We start from the raw sequence: 16,564 nt of genomic DNA on the forward strand, positions 1-16,564 counted from the left end.
CTCCTGGACACCTCCCAATCCGGGATCAGAGCTAACCACAGCACTGTGACCGTTCTGAATGCAGCAACCAACAACATCAAAGCCCTCCTTGAGGGTGGAGAAATAGTTGACCTCATCCTCCTATACCTGTCTGCCACATTTGACACCATCTTCCACCACATCCTGATCAGACTTTATTCATAGGGAATCGAGGGAGCCTAGCTCAGATGGATCAGCTTGTACCTCACCGGCAGAACCCAGAGGACCCGCCTCCCACCATTTACATCAGAGCCAAAGATCTGCAAATTCCCTAAGGATCGTCCCTCAGCCCCGCCCCCTTCATCACCTACTTGACCCCCTGCTGACCTTGTCAGATAACACAGAATCAACATCTCCTATGCCGACGAAACCCAACTCATCCTCTCCCTACGAGATCCCTCCACCACAAAAACCAATTCATAGATGTTGGAGGAACATCACGGACTGGATGAAGGACAACTGTCTCAAACTCAGACAAGACGGAAGCCCTCATCTCTGGGAACATCTCTCCTTGGAACGACCCATGGTGGCCCACAGAAGTTGGCCCACCACTATAGACGAAGCCGGCAATCTTGGCATCATCCTGGATAGCAAGCTATCCATGCAGAAACAGGTCAACACAGTCTCGGCTGCCTGCTGACACACCCTTTGCACACTCCCAAAAAGTTGCAACTGGCTCCCGGCCAACACCAGAAGACCCATCACGCAGGCCCTCATCACAAGCAGACTGGACTATGAAAAACCTATGCAGGATTCACAGCATGGTTCATGAAGAAACTTCAGACAAAACTCAGCGGCAAGACACATCATCTACCTCCTCAGAAGAAGCCACATCACACCCAATCTCGAGAAACAACACTGGCTCCTGATTCACAAGAGATGCAAGTTCAAAACACTGACCCATGCCTACAGGGTCCTGCACAACAAATGTCCTGCATACATCAAATGCCTGACTTTAACCAACCAGCCAGACACCTCTGATTCGCCTCCTCTCCTTTGCAGTCACCCTTCAGATCAGCCAGGCCAACAATAGAGGGCGCTCATTCTCGCACCTGGCAGCCAAGGCATGGACCAACCTCCCCTGCGCCTTCGGAGTAATTCAGGAAGCAACTTAAGACCTGGTTGTTTGAATGATACCACCATGCCGTGGGTGAACTGCCACACTTTATAAATGCCTGATTGAGCTGTGAAGTCTGAGTGTATCTGCCAAAATATGTTCTTGCTAAATGTGCCAGTAAAGGATGCAACTTACACCCTAGGGCAACAAAAGTCTAGGCTGACGCGGTTCTATATCCAATTAGGAACAATCCGTAACCTCCACTGCAAGCATCCTAGGAGAGTTCAATCCTACTTTGAAATAAATAAAAATTGTCACTTTGATTCAGTTATCTGTTTCTTTTGGGCACTAAAGCTGCTGTACATATTTTAATAGGCTCTCAAAGATGGTTCAACCTCCATTAAGATGATCACACTGTTATGAGTTAAGCACTTTCAGCAAAAACGCTCCAGCTGTACACAGTCATGTACGCAGCCCTAAGACACCCTGGGACCAACTTAGTGTAATTTCAGCTAAACATTTTGAATTCCTTTCTGGTTCTTATGTGGTAAGCTATTTATTGTTAGATTATTTACAAATTAGCATCTCTTTTCCTTCTTCCTATGCGAAATGACTCCTCTCAACAGGGAGCGCGAGGTTTTTGCTCCTGCCCAGCATGGGGCACCCATGCAATTAGGCTATCTGCTGCACTGTCTTTAGTGTCTAGTGAGAGGAATCAAAGAACACTGTAAGAACACCACAATAACTTGTGAAATCTCGTTAGAAAGAGGACATGCGGTTTTTAAGTCATCTGTCCAGATCAACCTTGCTAATCAGGCAGCCATCTTGCAAAGTCCAAACACATAGGAAATTGCAAAGTTGGTATACAAATTATTGAAATTAAATTCATTTTCCAAATATGAACGACCAGCAATTTTGTATTGTACAATTGTATGGTCCAAAATTTCCTCACACCACCTTTAAGAGTGATCCAGTTTAGAAGAGAACTTATTGGTTCCTGGGTGTCCAGCATGAAATCTAGAGTGCACAAGTGAAGGCCTGCAGGATCCATACCTAAGTGGTTTAAGTGCCAGCTGAAGTGTGCCAACAAGATGATGCGGGCAGCAGCCTGAAAGCGCTAATCAAGGCTCTCAGTAAGTGTCGTATGCAGCCCATTAATTAGTGGCATCATGCCAGTCACAAAGGAAGCTGCCACTAGATGGAACCCAGCAGAGGAGTAAAAAACGCCCACAAGTGGTGCTTCCTCTGGACCCACCACCAAATTGTGGAGGGCAGCACTGAATCAATCTCCTTAACTTGTCCATGGCCTCTATCCATAATGCCAAGGACCACACACCATGCAAAATCTGGAAACAAAATATCAATAGAAGTTACCTTTCCAGCTGTCTAAAGGAGGGGAGACAAGACCCTGGCAATTCATTTACTGAAATTTTTGGGAACATGTTTTAGTCTTTTGCACATTTATATGTACTGGCAGTGCTTTAAAGTGAGTGATGCCCTCGTTGTGATTGCTCTTGCCTGTTTGTCTCCCACCGTGACACTGCTGTTGCGATGACCCATGGCAATTTAACACGCTCTTGCCGCAAATCCCCCCAAAAATAAAGCATTCAAAAGCCAGTAGGTCTTGCCTATGAAAGCTGTTGGCTTTGGCAAATGTGTTTTAGCCACTATGTACACCAGTGTAGTGGCGGAGTTAGGGAGGAGTGGGCCAGAATGGTGTGGAGGAGTGGCATGTCATGGAGTATTGGCTTAGATTGGAGTGGTGTTAAGTCCAGTGGAGAGGCATAGCAGACTGGCATAATGTGGAGTATGTATGGTGTGGTAGCACACTGCCATTACAAACACATTTTCAATTGAAATGACCATTGCATTTGCACCGAAATGCGTTTTTTCTGCACACAAGCAATCATTTGTGCAAATGTTATCACCTAGTTTATTGTTGTTTATCATATTTAAATATTCGTTTCCACCACACTTCAGAATTTCAATAAAGTGCTTTATTTGTACTTATTCTGATATATTCTGAATCAGCAGAGTTATTTTTGGTCAAGTCCATGGGGGGGTGAAACACACTGCATCTTACATGGATATTCAGCAGGATTGCATCAAATTCTCACTTTGAAGTCAGAGAAAGAAAAGTAAGCACCAAACTCCCTCAGAAGAGCTCTACATTTGACCTATTTTTGAATGCACAGCAAATGTGACAAAATAACACGATTTAAAGGCACATTTACAGAAATGGAGTTAGTGGAAGAATATAGTGAACAAGATTTGGGCAACAGGAGGGATGAGCTCAAGCTGGAAGCTTAAAGCAAATAAAGCCAGCAAATAGAAAACTAGAAAACATGAGCTACAAACCCAATGGTAAGCAATAGGTGGAATGCATTCCTGTGTCAGATGTGTGAATGTCCCGAAGGAGTCTTTAACAAACCAGGCAGCTGTGCTCTCCTGTAGGCTTCAACCTAAAAACTAGTCCTACAACGTGAATTTTTGACCCCAAGAAAGACTCATTGTGCAGAAGGATATGATGTATGCTAGACAAGGGATTATATGATGTAATCAAGCGAGTCAAATAATTATAACCACGTTCAATGGAATTGTGGCATGCAAGGACCAAAATATGCACTAAGATCAAGCAAGTTATACTACCCAATGCAACACACTGATCATATTACTACATATTTATTTTTTCATGTTAACACTGGGCAAAAATTTGGGGTTAAAATCAGCAGGTTTTGGATTATGTGGCAAATACCTCATTATGGATAAAACTGCAGCCACCAAACCACAATTCCAATGGCTTCAATTATAATGAAGGCTCAGAATGTTATGGTATTTGACATACCGGTCTGTATTTATCAATATTTGTTTTCGATCATTTTGTCTAAATATCCATATTCAATTTGTGTTAAGGGTAGAATTGTAGCTACAATGAGTGCATTTCACATTCACCCAATAAGTGGGGACTCAAGTTTGAAAGCTCCCATTAACCATTTACATACAATGTAATCATCTAAATACGCAGCTTAAACAGCTGGACATCTGCAGTTAAGCTTTGTTAGGACAACTGTACACAGAATCCCTCTTCCCCCCCCCCCACACACACAGCGCTACAGGTCTGTCTCCCATGATTGGCATTAGTGAAAATCAACCAAAATACTATCCATTTCCATGTTGAAAATTGACTATTTTCGTCTGTATTTCAGTAGAGAGCAGTAAAAATAGAAAACGGAGGAGCCCAAGTTATAACTTAGTCCCCATCCAGTTCCTCAGTCTAGTGTGCGATACCCTCCCCAGGAAGAGCATCGAATCAGGCCTGGTCACTGGGGCAGACCCAGACACATAAGCAACAGACTATGGCTTGGAAGGTGCTAAGTGAGCTCTATGGAACATAAGGAGTCAACAGAATATGGTGCTGGCCCTATACAAAGACTAGAAAGCGTGCAGACATGTCTCCCCCTGATCCCTTCGCATGTCAGTACTCGCCACAAAGAACTCACTGAATTCACCTTGGTTCAGCACAGACCCGTGAAGTGAGTAAGGTGTTCTCCTGGCATTAGACATCCGTTACTGTAAGTCAGTCAGGCGGGGGATGACTGCTGGTAAATGCAGATTCCCGGAGGAGAGACATCCCGTGGGACATCTAACAGCACTCAGGCTTTAGCTATAAGAGTTTGCACCCATGAGGCCTAACCTTTGAGAGGGTCTCTGGTCCCACCCAGTTAGCCCCTTTATAGAATTGAGGGGATTTGTTTGCTCGGTTCATCCCCACACACCAGTAGACACCAAGCTTCTGGATGACGCTATGAATGGGTTTTCCATGTGGATTGTCCAGAACATATCGCAACCCTTCCAGATTTCTTCACACAGCAGCTCTTCCACTAAGGTGCAGTGGAAAAACAAAAAATAGAATGTTAACATTTATTTTTCCATTGTCGTGCAGGTTTGCAGAACTTTTCTGTCGTCACAGCCCGCAAGGGGAGGAGTGATAGGTACTTTACTGCGCATGACTTTTGGCAGGCCGTCTTGGGCCAGCCAAACCACCATATGCACTTTGCGTGTTCCTCAGCAGGCTGTAATACCAGCCTGGTGAAGAACATGCACAGGCTCCCACTGCTTGACAGTGCACCGAACCACGGCGCTCAGTCCAACCACAATCCGGTATTGCAGCATTGTGATTGGCTTAGGGGAGCCTTGGGTGTGCTTCCTGCTTCAAGCAGAAAAGGAAGAGGAGGACGGGAGGCGGCGGTACGGCAGCAATGTTAGTAATTTTGGAAACATTTGTATCACCCTCCCCCATCTCCCCCCATACAACTGAGTGACAGCAGCCACTTCCTCCATAACACTCCCCAGCCGGGATTTGGAAGAGCCCCAGGGCAGAAGAAAAGCTACCACTTTAGGTCCTGTGTCTCTCCATCCTTACACTACCCCCAACGAGAAGCACCATGAGGAGCCATTATGAAAGCATTACAAGACATGCGTGCATTATGAGGAGCCATTATGAAAGCATTACAAGACATGCGTTGCAGCTCAGACACAAAGCAGATGCGCTGATCCTTTCCAGAAGACAGCAGACATCCTACACACAGCAAATGAACAGATAATTAGACATTTCCTGTAACTATCTGTGCTGTAGATAATTTGTGATTAAATCACTGTAAAAGAGGAGAGCTAATGAAGAACTAGCAATCAGAGAAAATAATAATTTATTCAAAGCAGAGGGCAGAAAACACAGGTCAAAATGATTGAGGGTGAAGCAGGTTCCTTGGTTTCTGCTGTCCTCTGCTGGTGAAGAGACTGGATACGCACACTGAGGTTACTCGGTTGGCAAGAATGGTCGATCTGTAGGGCCTGGCTGCTCTACTCCATCGTCACAGATTCCACCTGGAAGCCATCCATACACAAGTAGGGAGCCGCCTTGAGCCCCAGTCGGTTGGGGAACTTTATTGCCTGGCCGCCAGGGAGCTTGGTGGTCAGATGGTCCTGGTCTAATTGTATGGAGATCTACAAGGGTGAGCGAGAGGAGATAAATCAGGGAAGCATTCCCACCAGGAGCAACATGGTAACAAAGCCCACTGACAAGACACTACCACCACCCCCCTGCCCCCAAATACCATTACAGCGCCTCCTTCACCCACCTACCAAGGTTTGTAGCTCATAATGCCTCCTATCCAATGTTCTTCTCCACACCCGCATTCAGAAGCTTGGTAGCCCTGGCTGCATCCAACTCACCCTTAGGGGTGATCAACACCCATCCAGGTCAATATGGACAGTGACAGGTCTACCAGCTTGGTGTAGTAACCCACTGCATTCTGGGTGCTGTAGTCTTGTTTTGCTTCCACTGAACTAATATAAACCAAAATCTAGAAACACGATTTCTAGGTTAAAATTTCAAGACTGGAGACTATCAGTAATGACCGCGAGGTGGGCGTTTTACTGAATGTTCTACTCACTCCACCCATACACAAAAGTTTGAAACTACCAAACATCTTGCTACACACTCCTTCCCTATGCCCCTACTAGGGCTAGATAGCCATCAGATCCATCTTACTCACTCTACTTTCCCACCAACCTAGTGTTGAGAGCCACCAGGCACCAAGACACAATCCTGCCCCCACCCTACTATCAGGTCTTGGTGTCTGCTCAACACTCAGGACGAGCTGCATAGGTCATGGACCCAGCTAAACTGCCTTGGTTAAAGGTCACAACCCCACCCCCCTTCAGAGGACAACTCAAATGATCCAAGACAGATATGATGAAAGTTTAAGAAATCCCTCAAAGGGAAGACGTGGAGTTCTCAAATTAAGTTTCTTCTCCCCTGGTGACCGAGCAGGTCTCCGCATGTCAATCAAAGCAATTGACACCTTTGCATCGTACTACGAGGACCATTATGGTTTGAACATGGTAGACATTCTCAATCAGAGAAGGCTTTGTATTCATCGTGCATATGCCTGCTCCGTCCCCGATAAAAGTGCACTACTAGAGGGAGAGGTCATGAAAGAAGAAATTACTGATACCATCTGTTAGACTTGGCATCTTTGGCTTGGTTCCACCTATCTTTTGCCTCTACCTCCTGTGTTTTTGATGCTGTGCTGGATTTCGGTTTTGCTGGTATAGATGCTTTGGGCACTTTGCCACTGCTGATCAGTGTTAAAGTGCAAGTTCTCCCTGTGTAAATTGTTATTGTAATTGGTTATCCATGATTGGCATATTTGTATCACCAAGACGTCCCTAGTAAAGTGCAATGAGTGTGCCAGGGCTGGTGATACAAATGCTACTAGTGGGCCTGCAGCACTGATTGTGCCACCCACATGAGTAGCCCTAAAATGGTGTCTCAGACCTGCCACCGCAGTGCCTGTGTGCAGTCTGTGAACTGCCATGTCCTCATGGTCAGTGTCCCCATTGACCATGCCTAACCCTTCCCTTTCTGTACACATTGGTCACCCCTATGGAAGCCCCAAGGTACCCCCCTGGGCAGGGTGCAGTGTATGAAAGGTAGAGCATGTACTAGTGCAGGTGACATGCTTTGGTAGTGAATTACAACCATTTTCGTTTTTCACTATTGTAAGGCTATCTTACCCCATAGGCCATCATGGGGAATGCTGGCTATAGTGGCTACCAGCATATCTTCCCATAGGAGCAAGATAGGACATAAAAGTCTGATATCCCTGAACTCAGAATTTAATGACACATCTTTTAGGAAAGGTTGTTTTTAAATCCTGTGTTTGAGAACAGCACTTTTAGAAAGTTGCTGTTCTGTTGTCTGACCTTTCTGTGTGCCTTGGCCTGTTTGTGAATTGACTGTCTGGTTGATGAGTGACAGGGGCTGGGTGGCTCCCAGGGGCTGAGTGGCCCATCCCTGGGCTGAATAGCTCCATCTGCATCTAGAGTGGTGGTAGGGGGTAGCACCTGGGCCTGAATAGGGCTGTGCCTGCCTTCCACAATGCTGGCTCCACCTCCTGCTGGGAGACTGACGACCCTGCCCCTCTCTCTGAAAGGAAAGGAGAGGCCAGGAAAACAAAGTGCTCAAGGAACACCCAGAACGGGTTCAGACCGGGCTCAGAGCCCTCCTGCACAAAGGGAACAAAGACTTTTAGGGGTATAAGTACAGGACCCCAGACTACAGAAAATTAGATCGTCCTGGAATCAAGAGGGAACTTCTGCCAAGGAGAAAGCTGAAACTGAGAAGGAAGACTGTCCTGCTGTTGCTCTGCTGGACTGACCTGCTGTTGCTTTGCTGCCAAGGAGAGGGGAAGGACTTTGTTTTGTGCTGTGTCCCCTTGCTTGAAGGAATCTCCAAGGGCCTGAGGAGAGCTGGCTGCCTGTTAAGAAGTCCCAGGACCAAAAGGACTTCACCCCCCAGCTTCCCTGAACTCTGCTGAGAGGGTTCTGTCCTTCCTGGAGTGCTTGGCCCATGTGTGGTGCCTCTGGAAGTTGTACCTGTGTTGGGAAGCTGGAAACCAAGCTTTAAAGAACTTTTTGCAAAGATTATTGCATCGCTCGCTTGCAGAGCGCATCCCCGTCAGTGAGAGGAAATTCCCGCCGCTACGAAGGCAGAGATCGTCGTAGTGCCTGTTGCCGCTGCCAGAGCCGTTGCAGCCTTCGTTTGCGGGATGCACCAGAACGGTGCGGGAAGATTACCATCGCTGCGAGTATCGTCGCAGAGCCTGCCATCACTGGGTGAGATCATTGCACCGCTTGCTTGTGGACCGCATCACGTCGCTGCGAGAGTCGTCGCAGAGCCATCGCATCGAGGGGCAGCGAGAGTAGAAGATCGACGCTGAGCCACGGAGATCGTCGGTGCCCCAAAGATCGTCGCATCATCCCTTTTGCGAGCCGCTTCCACAAATTCTGTGCCCTGGAATCCACGCAAGGTATCACATCCCTCCCCGTACAGACCGGAGTCACCGCAACACGCCCGCTACATCGAGCGCAGTTATCACATCGCCTCCCCAGGGTCTCAGGAGTGACGCATCGCTTGCTTTTCACCGCTACAGCTTTTCACTTGGAACTTTGCCTTAAGAACTCTTTTGAAACCATATTGTTGAACTGTGTATGTTGGATTTTTGTCATTTTGGTCTTGTGTAGTGTAGATTAAAATACCTTTATTTTTCTAAACTGTCGTGGAGTCAGTTTGTGGTGTTTTCACTGTGTTACTGTGAGTGTTGGTACAAATACTTTACACATTGCCTTTGATAAGCTAAGCCTTGCCTGCTCGTGCCAAGCTACCCAGGGGGTGAGCAGAGGTTATCTAAGAGTACTTCCTCCTTACCCTGACTAGAAGCAAGGGTCCCTATTTGGATAGTGGTACATACCTCACCCAACTAGAGACCCCCAGTTCTAACACCATCTCTACCTTACCCACTTGTGGGGGGCAGTAGAGCAACAGGTGTCTGTGACTACTTTCTTCTTGTCGCCCTCTCAAATTAACAGATTAGATTAAAAAGTCTTAGCCAAGATCCTAGTGAATAGACTATGCAAGGTAATGTCCATCAGTGGTCAAGTGTGGTTTGTCAGAAAGATCTAGAAATCACCTTTGAACCTTGTCCCAACTCAGTTAGACCAAACAGGAGAGGAAATTCCAGCCATTTTATTTGACGATAGAAGCACATTTCATAATGGGAGAGTATGGCGATTTATCCAGGGCCCTGCAGAAAGCCAGGCGTCCTTGGCAAGGGTTGATGGCTGTACAGATATCCTACAACTGACGATTGCAATGGGGTTTAGATACAGAATAGTTAGGAGCAGTAAACGAGAGCAGCAGGTGCCCCCCTCCACCACTATTGTTACTTGTTCCAGTTGTCTGGGAGCCATTTCTCACCTGCCATATGTAAACCAATTGGGCAGGTCAAGCCCTCTTTTTAAGTCAATATTCCCCTCACGATACGCAATGGGTACTAAAGGGCCTCACGTATTTAGGGATAGACTCAAATACTGGCCTGGAGGACAGTAGAAGATAACCTGAATCTAAAAATAATTTTCCTAATTAATTCAGTCTTAGCATACCTACACACCATAGGATATCGGCTGTCAAAATGACAATTCCATTTAGTTTTAGTTCCATTTTTGGTGTGCCATCATTACAAATGCACAGTGGGGGTTGATGTAGACAGACTCAGATCTTACTAGGAGTGAAACCATGTCAGTGTGCGTACAACTGGGGGCAGTAAGACTCATCCACGTGAAATGTATTTCACAAATCATTTACACCAAATCATATACCCCTGCATGGGTGCATCTAGAGATACCTGTTCTACCCTACCCAAATGGAGTCTCGTCTCTACACATGCAACTGACATCTCCTAGATTGTTTTCTGCAATTGCGGTGGCCAGATTCAATGCATGGAACTTGCTCCATAGGCTCCAAACACACCCATGACTACATAGCAGGCATAGAGCTCGCACAGTGTTGATGTACGGATGTGGGGGAATGAGATGTTTTGTTAAGTAGAGTGAATAAGGAATTGAATTTGGACCAGTGCCTAATTTGAGCTGGTAGTATGCAATACTCCTGCTCGGCACTTTATTCTAAACACCAAAATTTATGACAGTCCACCACATGATTTGTACAATTTTAAGATGAGCACAATGACCATCACGCATGCCATTCTTAAAGCTTTAGAACCTGGAATAGTCTGAATTGTCACTTGTAGCAGTGTGATGAGTAGTAGTTCTTTAGGTATTGTCATTGGTGGACTGCCAGGGGATATGGGTGGTGCAATCTGCAGGGACTTCCTGAGAAGGCCCTTTGCAATTACATTCTTACAAATTAAGCACTGGTCTGAAACCTAGACTAACTATTGGCAACAGACTGCTACCACAGCTTGAAAAGCAGACAACCAGAAGGCCAGGCCTCACGACCAGATTCTCCCATTTTCAAATGTCTAACAAGAGGCCAGAGAGGGCCACTATTAAGCATCCGTGTAGTGTACCCATCTCAGAGCAGTTTTTCATTACGGCAGAATGTCCCCCAGAATAAATAAATAACACCTAAGGGGCCAGGGCCTGGGCCAGAAAGGAGACGTTCCGGCATGGCACGATATTTACAGGTAGTTGTCGTCCAGGAGAGGTAAAGGGTTGGGCAGGGCAAGCCCGTGCACACAGACCCTTTGGCTTTTGTGATGGACAGTGGGGAAGAGTCTGTTATTTCTCACGCACCCCAAGGTGAAGAGATAGCATGGTCTGGATGATTGAGGGAATGCAGAGCAAGAAGGTGCAGGTGAACGAAGTGCAGGTCCTTTTGGTGCAATTGACTTTTGCATGCAGTGTGGCGCAGGCAGGTTTTTGTTGGTATATTGGCATGGTCAGGTCCATCTTAGCCCCATAGCTTTCCTGGAGTCGTTTCCATTGTTGGTGGTGCTGGCTCTGTGGGGTGGCAAGTTTGCAAACTTGTGTTCTTTAACGTGGCTAACATGGCAGTGGTGCATCAGAAGTTGGCGTATGATCCAAGTTTTGAAGTTGCTGTCTGTTTGTGTAGACCTATTTATGCCAGAACATTTAATTCAGAGTGTGGCATGTACCAGGCCAAGATATTATTGCAGATTGTCTTGTTTTCAGTGGCAGAGGTTCTGTGGTCTTGCGTCTGAAGTTGACAGGACAGTGATGCCAGACCATTAGTGGCGAGTAGGAGAAAAATGACCCAATTAGTAATAGGTTCCTTGGCCATTTCTACAAGATGGGCATACGGCCAAGCATGGAGGGAGTTTCTGACATCGGGGGCACAGAGGAGGAGCTGGGATTGTGAATTTGGGAGGAAACAGGAGGATGGAGAACTTTATCAGGTTGATGGTGGAAAAGGGTAGGTCCAGGGTGAAAATTGCTAGGAACCTGTCTGGCATTGCTTTTGTGGGGCTAGATGTTGTGGGGCTATGTGCTGTTGGCCAGGGAACTGGGTTCGCTGCTATTGGAAGGTTGAGTGTGGAAGGCTGGTAATTTGGGAGGGGTGGTCGGATGCCGAGACCTTTCGTTTGGCCAGTTTTTAGGTCTCGCGCCTAGCGGTGCAGTGTGCAGCGAGAGACTATTTGTAGGGGGTTTGGAAATGGACGTAGGAATCGCACACGCTCGTGGGTGTGCTTTTCCTTTTGGGCAACGCTATTGGCCTATGCACGCATCTTTTTTTTATAAAAGACAGCATTCAATTGGCCAAAGGTGGGCGCATTGCTCCGCCCATAGCCTGTTGGTGTCTATTATGCGTGCCGCTGCCATGTGGTTTCAATTATCGTGCCCAGACACGGGTGTGATAATTGAAACCACATGTCTTACTGTGGCGCGCGCACCACTCGCGGGCTTGTTCTTTTTTGGATCCATTTCACGGGGAAGCAACTAAATGAAAGAACTGCTGACGTCTTGTGTGCTTTTTGTTATACATGCTCTCACCAAAATAAGCATAACAAGGTTAAGAGGTACTATTAACAATCAGAGCAATGTAATGAAACCAGCCTGTGCAATTTTAAGTAAAAATACGTCTTAAACATTTTCGTACAACTCATCCCTTTCAGGAATGGCTCTACACAAGGCATCGTGCGATAAAGGGAAAGATAGAAAAGTTGACCAACTGCGTTATAATGGAAAGTGCGTACCTTTAATTTACAAAGCGTGGAGACAACAGTGGTTTTCTATAAAAATTGAAATCCAAAGGAGCTGTGAATAACTAAGACTCTCTGAAGCCCAGCAAGTTTTATGATAGTGCCGCTGCCATACCAGCGTCCTCGGCTCGCATATGGCACTATCGGCACGCTGTGCTTACCCGAGTTCTTTCTTGTCCTCGGGACTCAGACCTGGGCTAGATCTGTCTGGGACTCCGAGGCGTGAGCTGCTGTCAGTCAACGAGGGCCTCACCGCCAGACTTGGCGCTCCAGTGCCCTGAGCCTGGTATCTGCCTCCATACACATACAACAACCGTTGATGGTTTCCTTGGAGACAGGCTCGTCCATCCCTCTGAGCTCTAGTGCGCACGCCCATCGCCGGGATACAGGTGAGACAAAAGGAGGAGGTGGCGGTTGAACGCCAAGCAACGTTTCGCGAAGAGTGGCGAGCTTGTCTGTCAAATGAGGAGTGAGGCACACGGATTGTCATGCTGCTGGTGTGGAAGCTGTAGTCTCACACTTTTTCCGGTGCAGCAAGCAATGTGTGGAAACTGAGAAATGTGGTATATTTGCGCTTCATCTGTACTACTTGGGCTACTTTCCATCCACTTCAGGTTGTTTTTCAGCAAGGGTCCATTTATGGGACTGAGTTTGAACTGTCACGGCTTTTAAATTCTGCAGCCAGTCTGGGCAGTGCAAGCGCTGCTCTGTGAGGCATGCAGTATTCAGGAAGGTTTTTTACAGCAGTGCACGCCATAGTGGCGGCCGCAGGTAAAAAAAACTATTTATCCACTTTTTTGTTGTTGTTTACAAGCGTTCCATGCCACGCCTTCACGTTAATTGAGGCTACGTCCTTTTCTTTAGTCGAGCCTCGTCTAAAGAGAGGGGCAGGGCCACAATTAAAGTGAAACCGCAGCATGGGGCAGTTTTACAAAAAATTCATTTGTTTGTCAACTTTAAAAAAATGCATTCGTTTGTCAAGTTGACAAACAAATGGTTTTTTTTTGTAAAAGCGCCCTATTCCACGCTTCTACTTTCAATGGCGGCGCACCCCTTTCTTTAAACACTTCTCGTCTAAAGAAGGGGGCGCGGCATCTATTACGGTGAAAGCACAACATGGGGCGCTTGTAAACAACACATATTTGCAATCCAATAGGTCTCACGTTTGCGAGAATTTAAGCTATTGTCATTTACAATGCCAATAGCTCAAACTCTCATAAATGCGAGACCTATTGCATTACAAATGCTTGTTTGCAAAATGATTGATACATTGCTCGCCAGCTCTGGGGAAGCGGTCTTGTTTACTTGTCTCATGTGTTCTATATTTTTTTTGAGAGTGTAGGAGGTCAGAACTTCTGGGGCGAAAAGGGGTGATGGGCCTATGCTGGTCCGAGGTGCAGCCAGAGCAATGGGGAATTCTGAGGTCTAAGGTGTTCAGAAGGGGAAGGAGCAACTCTGATTACAGCCACATCCACGTAGTCAATGTTCCCTGGTGTTTTAGTAGTTAAAAAGACAAGCAGGGTATGTGTTTTTTGGCATGACAATGGATTGGCAATGTCAGCCTTCCAGCTTTTGCAAGACTTTGCAGCAAGCGGGCTGCCAGTAGAATACGGACTTGTTCCTTCAGAATAGGAGCGGCTACTGAAGCAGGGAGGACTGGATGGAGGAAAAGAGCAGATAAAGAGATTGGGGGAAATAGTCAGACTACTATAAAGCTTGTGTGCATTGAGGAGTGTTGCGGTGCATTGTTACTGTAGGAAGGTAGGATCCTTCTGCATGTGTACCCCCACTTTTTGCCTGGTGCTAAGCTGTTTTTTGACTAGTCTGACTGGGATCCTGCTAATCAGGACCCCAGTCTATCTGCTTTCTCCCTAAACTGTTATGCTATATACTTGGGTATTCTCCAGATTGGATACCCGTGTCAGTCCCTAGTATATGGTACACATGGTAAGTGTAAGTGGTGCATGCAGCACTTACTAAAAATATAGGTTCACTATATCTAAGCGTCACTGCACTTAAAACCTATAAGTCACCCATATAGCAGGCCTTTACAGTCCTAAGGGCAGGGTGCTTGGTCCTCAGTGAGAAGGTGCCCCTTGAGCAGGACACCCCTACAGCCTTCGGAGATCATTGTCCTGTTCCTCAGCTCCAAAGTCGGTAGCTCCAGCCTTAGCCACAACCTCGCCCACAAGAACGGAAGCATTTTCAATATTACGTACAACAAAGTCATAGTTGTTGCTGTTTATCTTATGCAATTTACAACCATTGACCCATGCAGCGCACCAGGCATAAGCCCCCCTACCTTGCTACACTGGCGACGAGGCAGGGAGGGCTCATCTGTCGACATCAACACAGTACACCGCTGGTGGTATCCCCAGCCCAGCTGCGACTGCTAGTGGCCCAACGACGAACCTCCCTGCATCCGAGGCACGCCAGCATCAAGTGACACAGCACTACCTCCAGCGACGAAGCAGGTAGGATAAACCATAGCACGCCGATATCGGCACCACTGCGTCGCTGGCCCTGGAGCCTCCCCTGACACGTGCGTGTGACGCGCACAACAATCCTGAGTGGCCGAGCCCTGCAGCCAAGCCCATGCACGAGTCAGAACACCCGGCGGGCGCCACCTCCCACGAGACAAGGCCAGAACCAACAGCAAGTGAGATTCCAGCAAGAGAACCACAGGGAAATCAACCCCAGGAGAAGAACTTACAGATGATAAATCAGAAGAATCCCATCATAAACTTATCAACAGTTGAACTCTGTATGGAGAAGATGAGTGTGCTAAGCAAAGGACTGTCATTTGTACCGACCTCTCATGTGAACCGCTTCAACATAAAGGCAGAACTATTCAGATTCTTCTGCAAGATAAGATTGAGACACTATTTCAAACACAATTTACAGATATCCGCATCATCATTCACCGGAATGCGCCCACCATCTACATTCATGCCACCTGCGCACTCCGTCTCTCACAGGATTCTGACATATGAAAGCGTCTTACTACGAGACGTGATGAAGACCTGCGCCATGAGGCCATACGTGAAACACAATATCTCCTAAGGAGAACGAGAAGCCCTCAACACATTGAAGAATAACAAAATCTTTTATTATAAAACTGGCAGACAAAGGGGGAGCAATTGCGATGCAGGACCTCCAGGACTACAAGCGGAGATCTATTCACAGCTGAGGGATAGAACCAGCTATACACCAATCAATGCTGATCCCACAAAATAAATTAGGATGAAGATCGAAGACATCACAAGAAGAGGGAAGGAAGCAGGATTCCTTACCAACAAAGAATATGAATACCTCAATGTCAACAAGCCCAGAATCCCCACCATTTACACTTCACCCAAAGGGCACAAGAACCCGCAGAAACCACCGGGACGACCAATTATATCAGGTTGTGGGTCCCTTTTGGAACCGGTATGCAAGTATGTGGACTTTTTTCTTAAACCACTCGCAGAAACAACTTCAACATATCTGAGAGATACTATGGAAGTGATCAACTTGGTAGATAAGATGGGTTTTGACAAGAGCAAGCAAATACTGGTTACGATGGACATCGTTTCAGTCTATATGAGCATCCCACAATCACCTGCTTTGGAATCAATGACAAGAAGACCACAACCCGCCACCGTACCTACCGAATTTATAATAGAACTACTGGAGGTGGCAATGACTAAAAACTTTTTTGTATTCCAAAAGGAATTCTTCATTCAGAGCAAAGGTGTGGCGATGGGGGCTATTATTATGGACAGGAGAGGAACAAGACCTGACATCCTTCTTCACTTGGTTAAATTTACTATCTGAAGACATCAAGTTTACCATGCAATACGACAGAGACACCATTGATTTTTTGGACATCAGTATAAAGGTCAATGATAACCGCTTATATACC

At 46.6% G+C, this 16,564-nt stretch overlaps 1 protein-coding gene across 2 annotated transcripts in view; it reads right to left on the reverse strand.

The window, feature by feature from the left end:
• Positions 1-5,762: 5,762 nt before the first annotated feature.
• Positions 5,763-16,564, reverse strand: part of LOC144773069 (galectin-1-like) — a 131,722-nt gene continuing 120,920 nt past the window's right edge. For both annotated transcript variants that reach the window (XM_078657864.1, XM_078657871.1), the window contains one exon: positions 5,763-6,079. In XM_078657864.1, the coding sequence (XP_078513990.1) occupies positions 5,936-6,079 (144 nt within the window). In that variant the 3' untranslated portion in view covers positions 5,763-5,935. The remainder of the gene's footprint in view (positions 6,080-16,564) is intronic.

This window comes from Lissotriton helveticus, chromosome 1_1 (genome assembly GCF_964261635.1).
Source record: "Lissotriton helveticus chromosome 1_1, aLisHel1.1, whole genome shotgun sequence".
NCBI classification, from domain to species: Eukaryota; Metazoa; Chordata; class Amphibia; order Caudata; family Salamandridae; genus Lissotriton; species Lissotriton helveticus.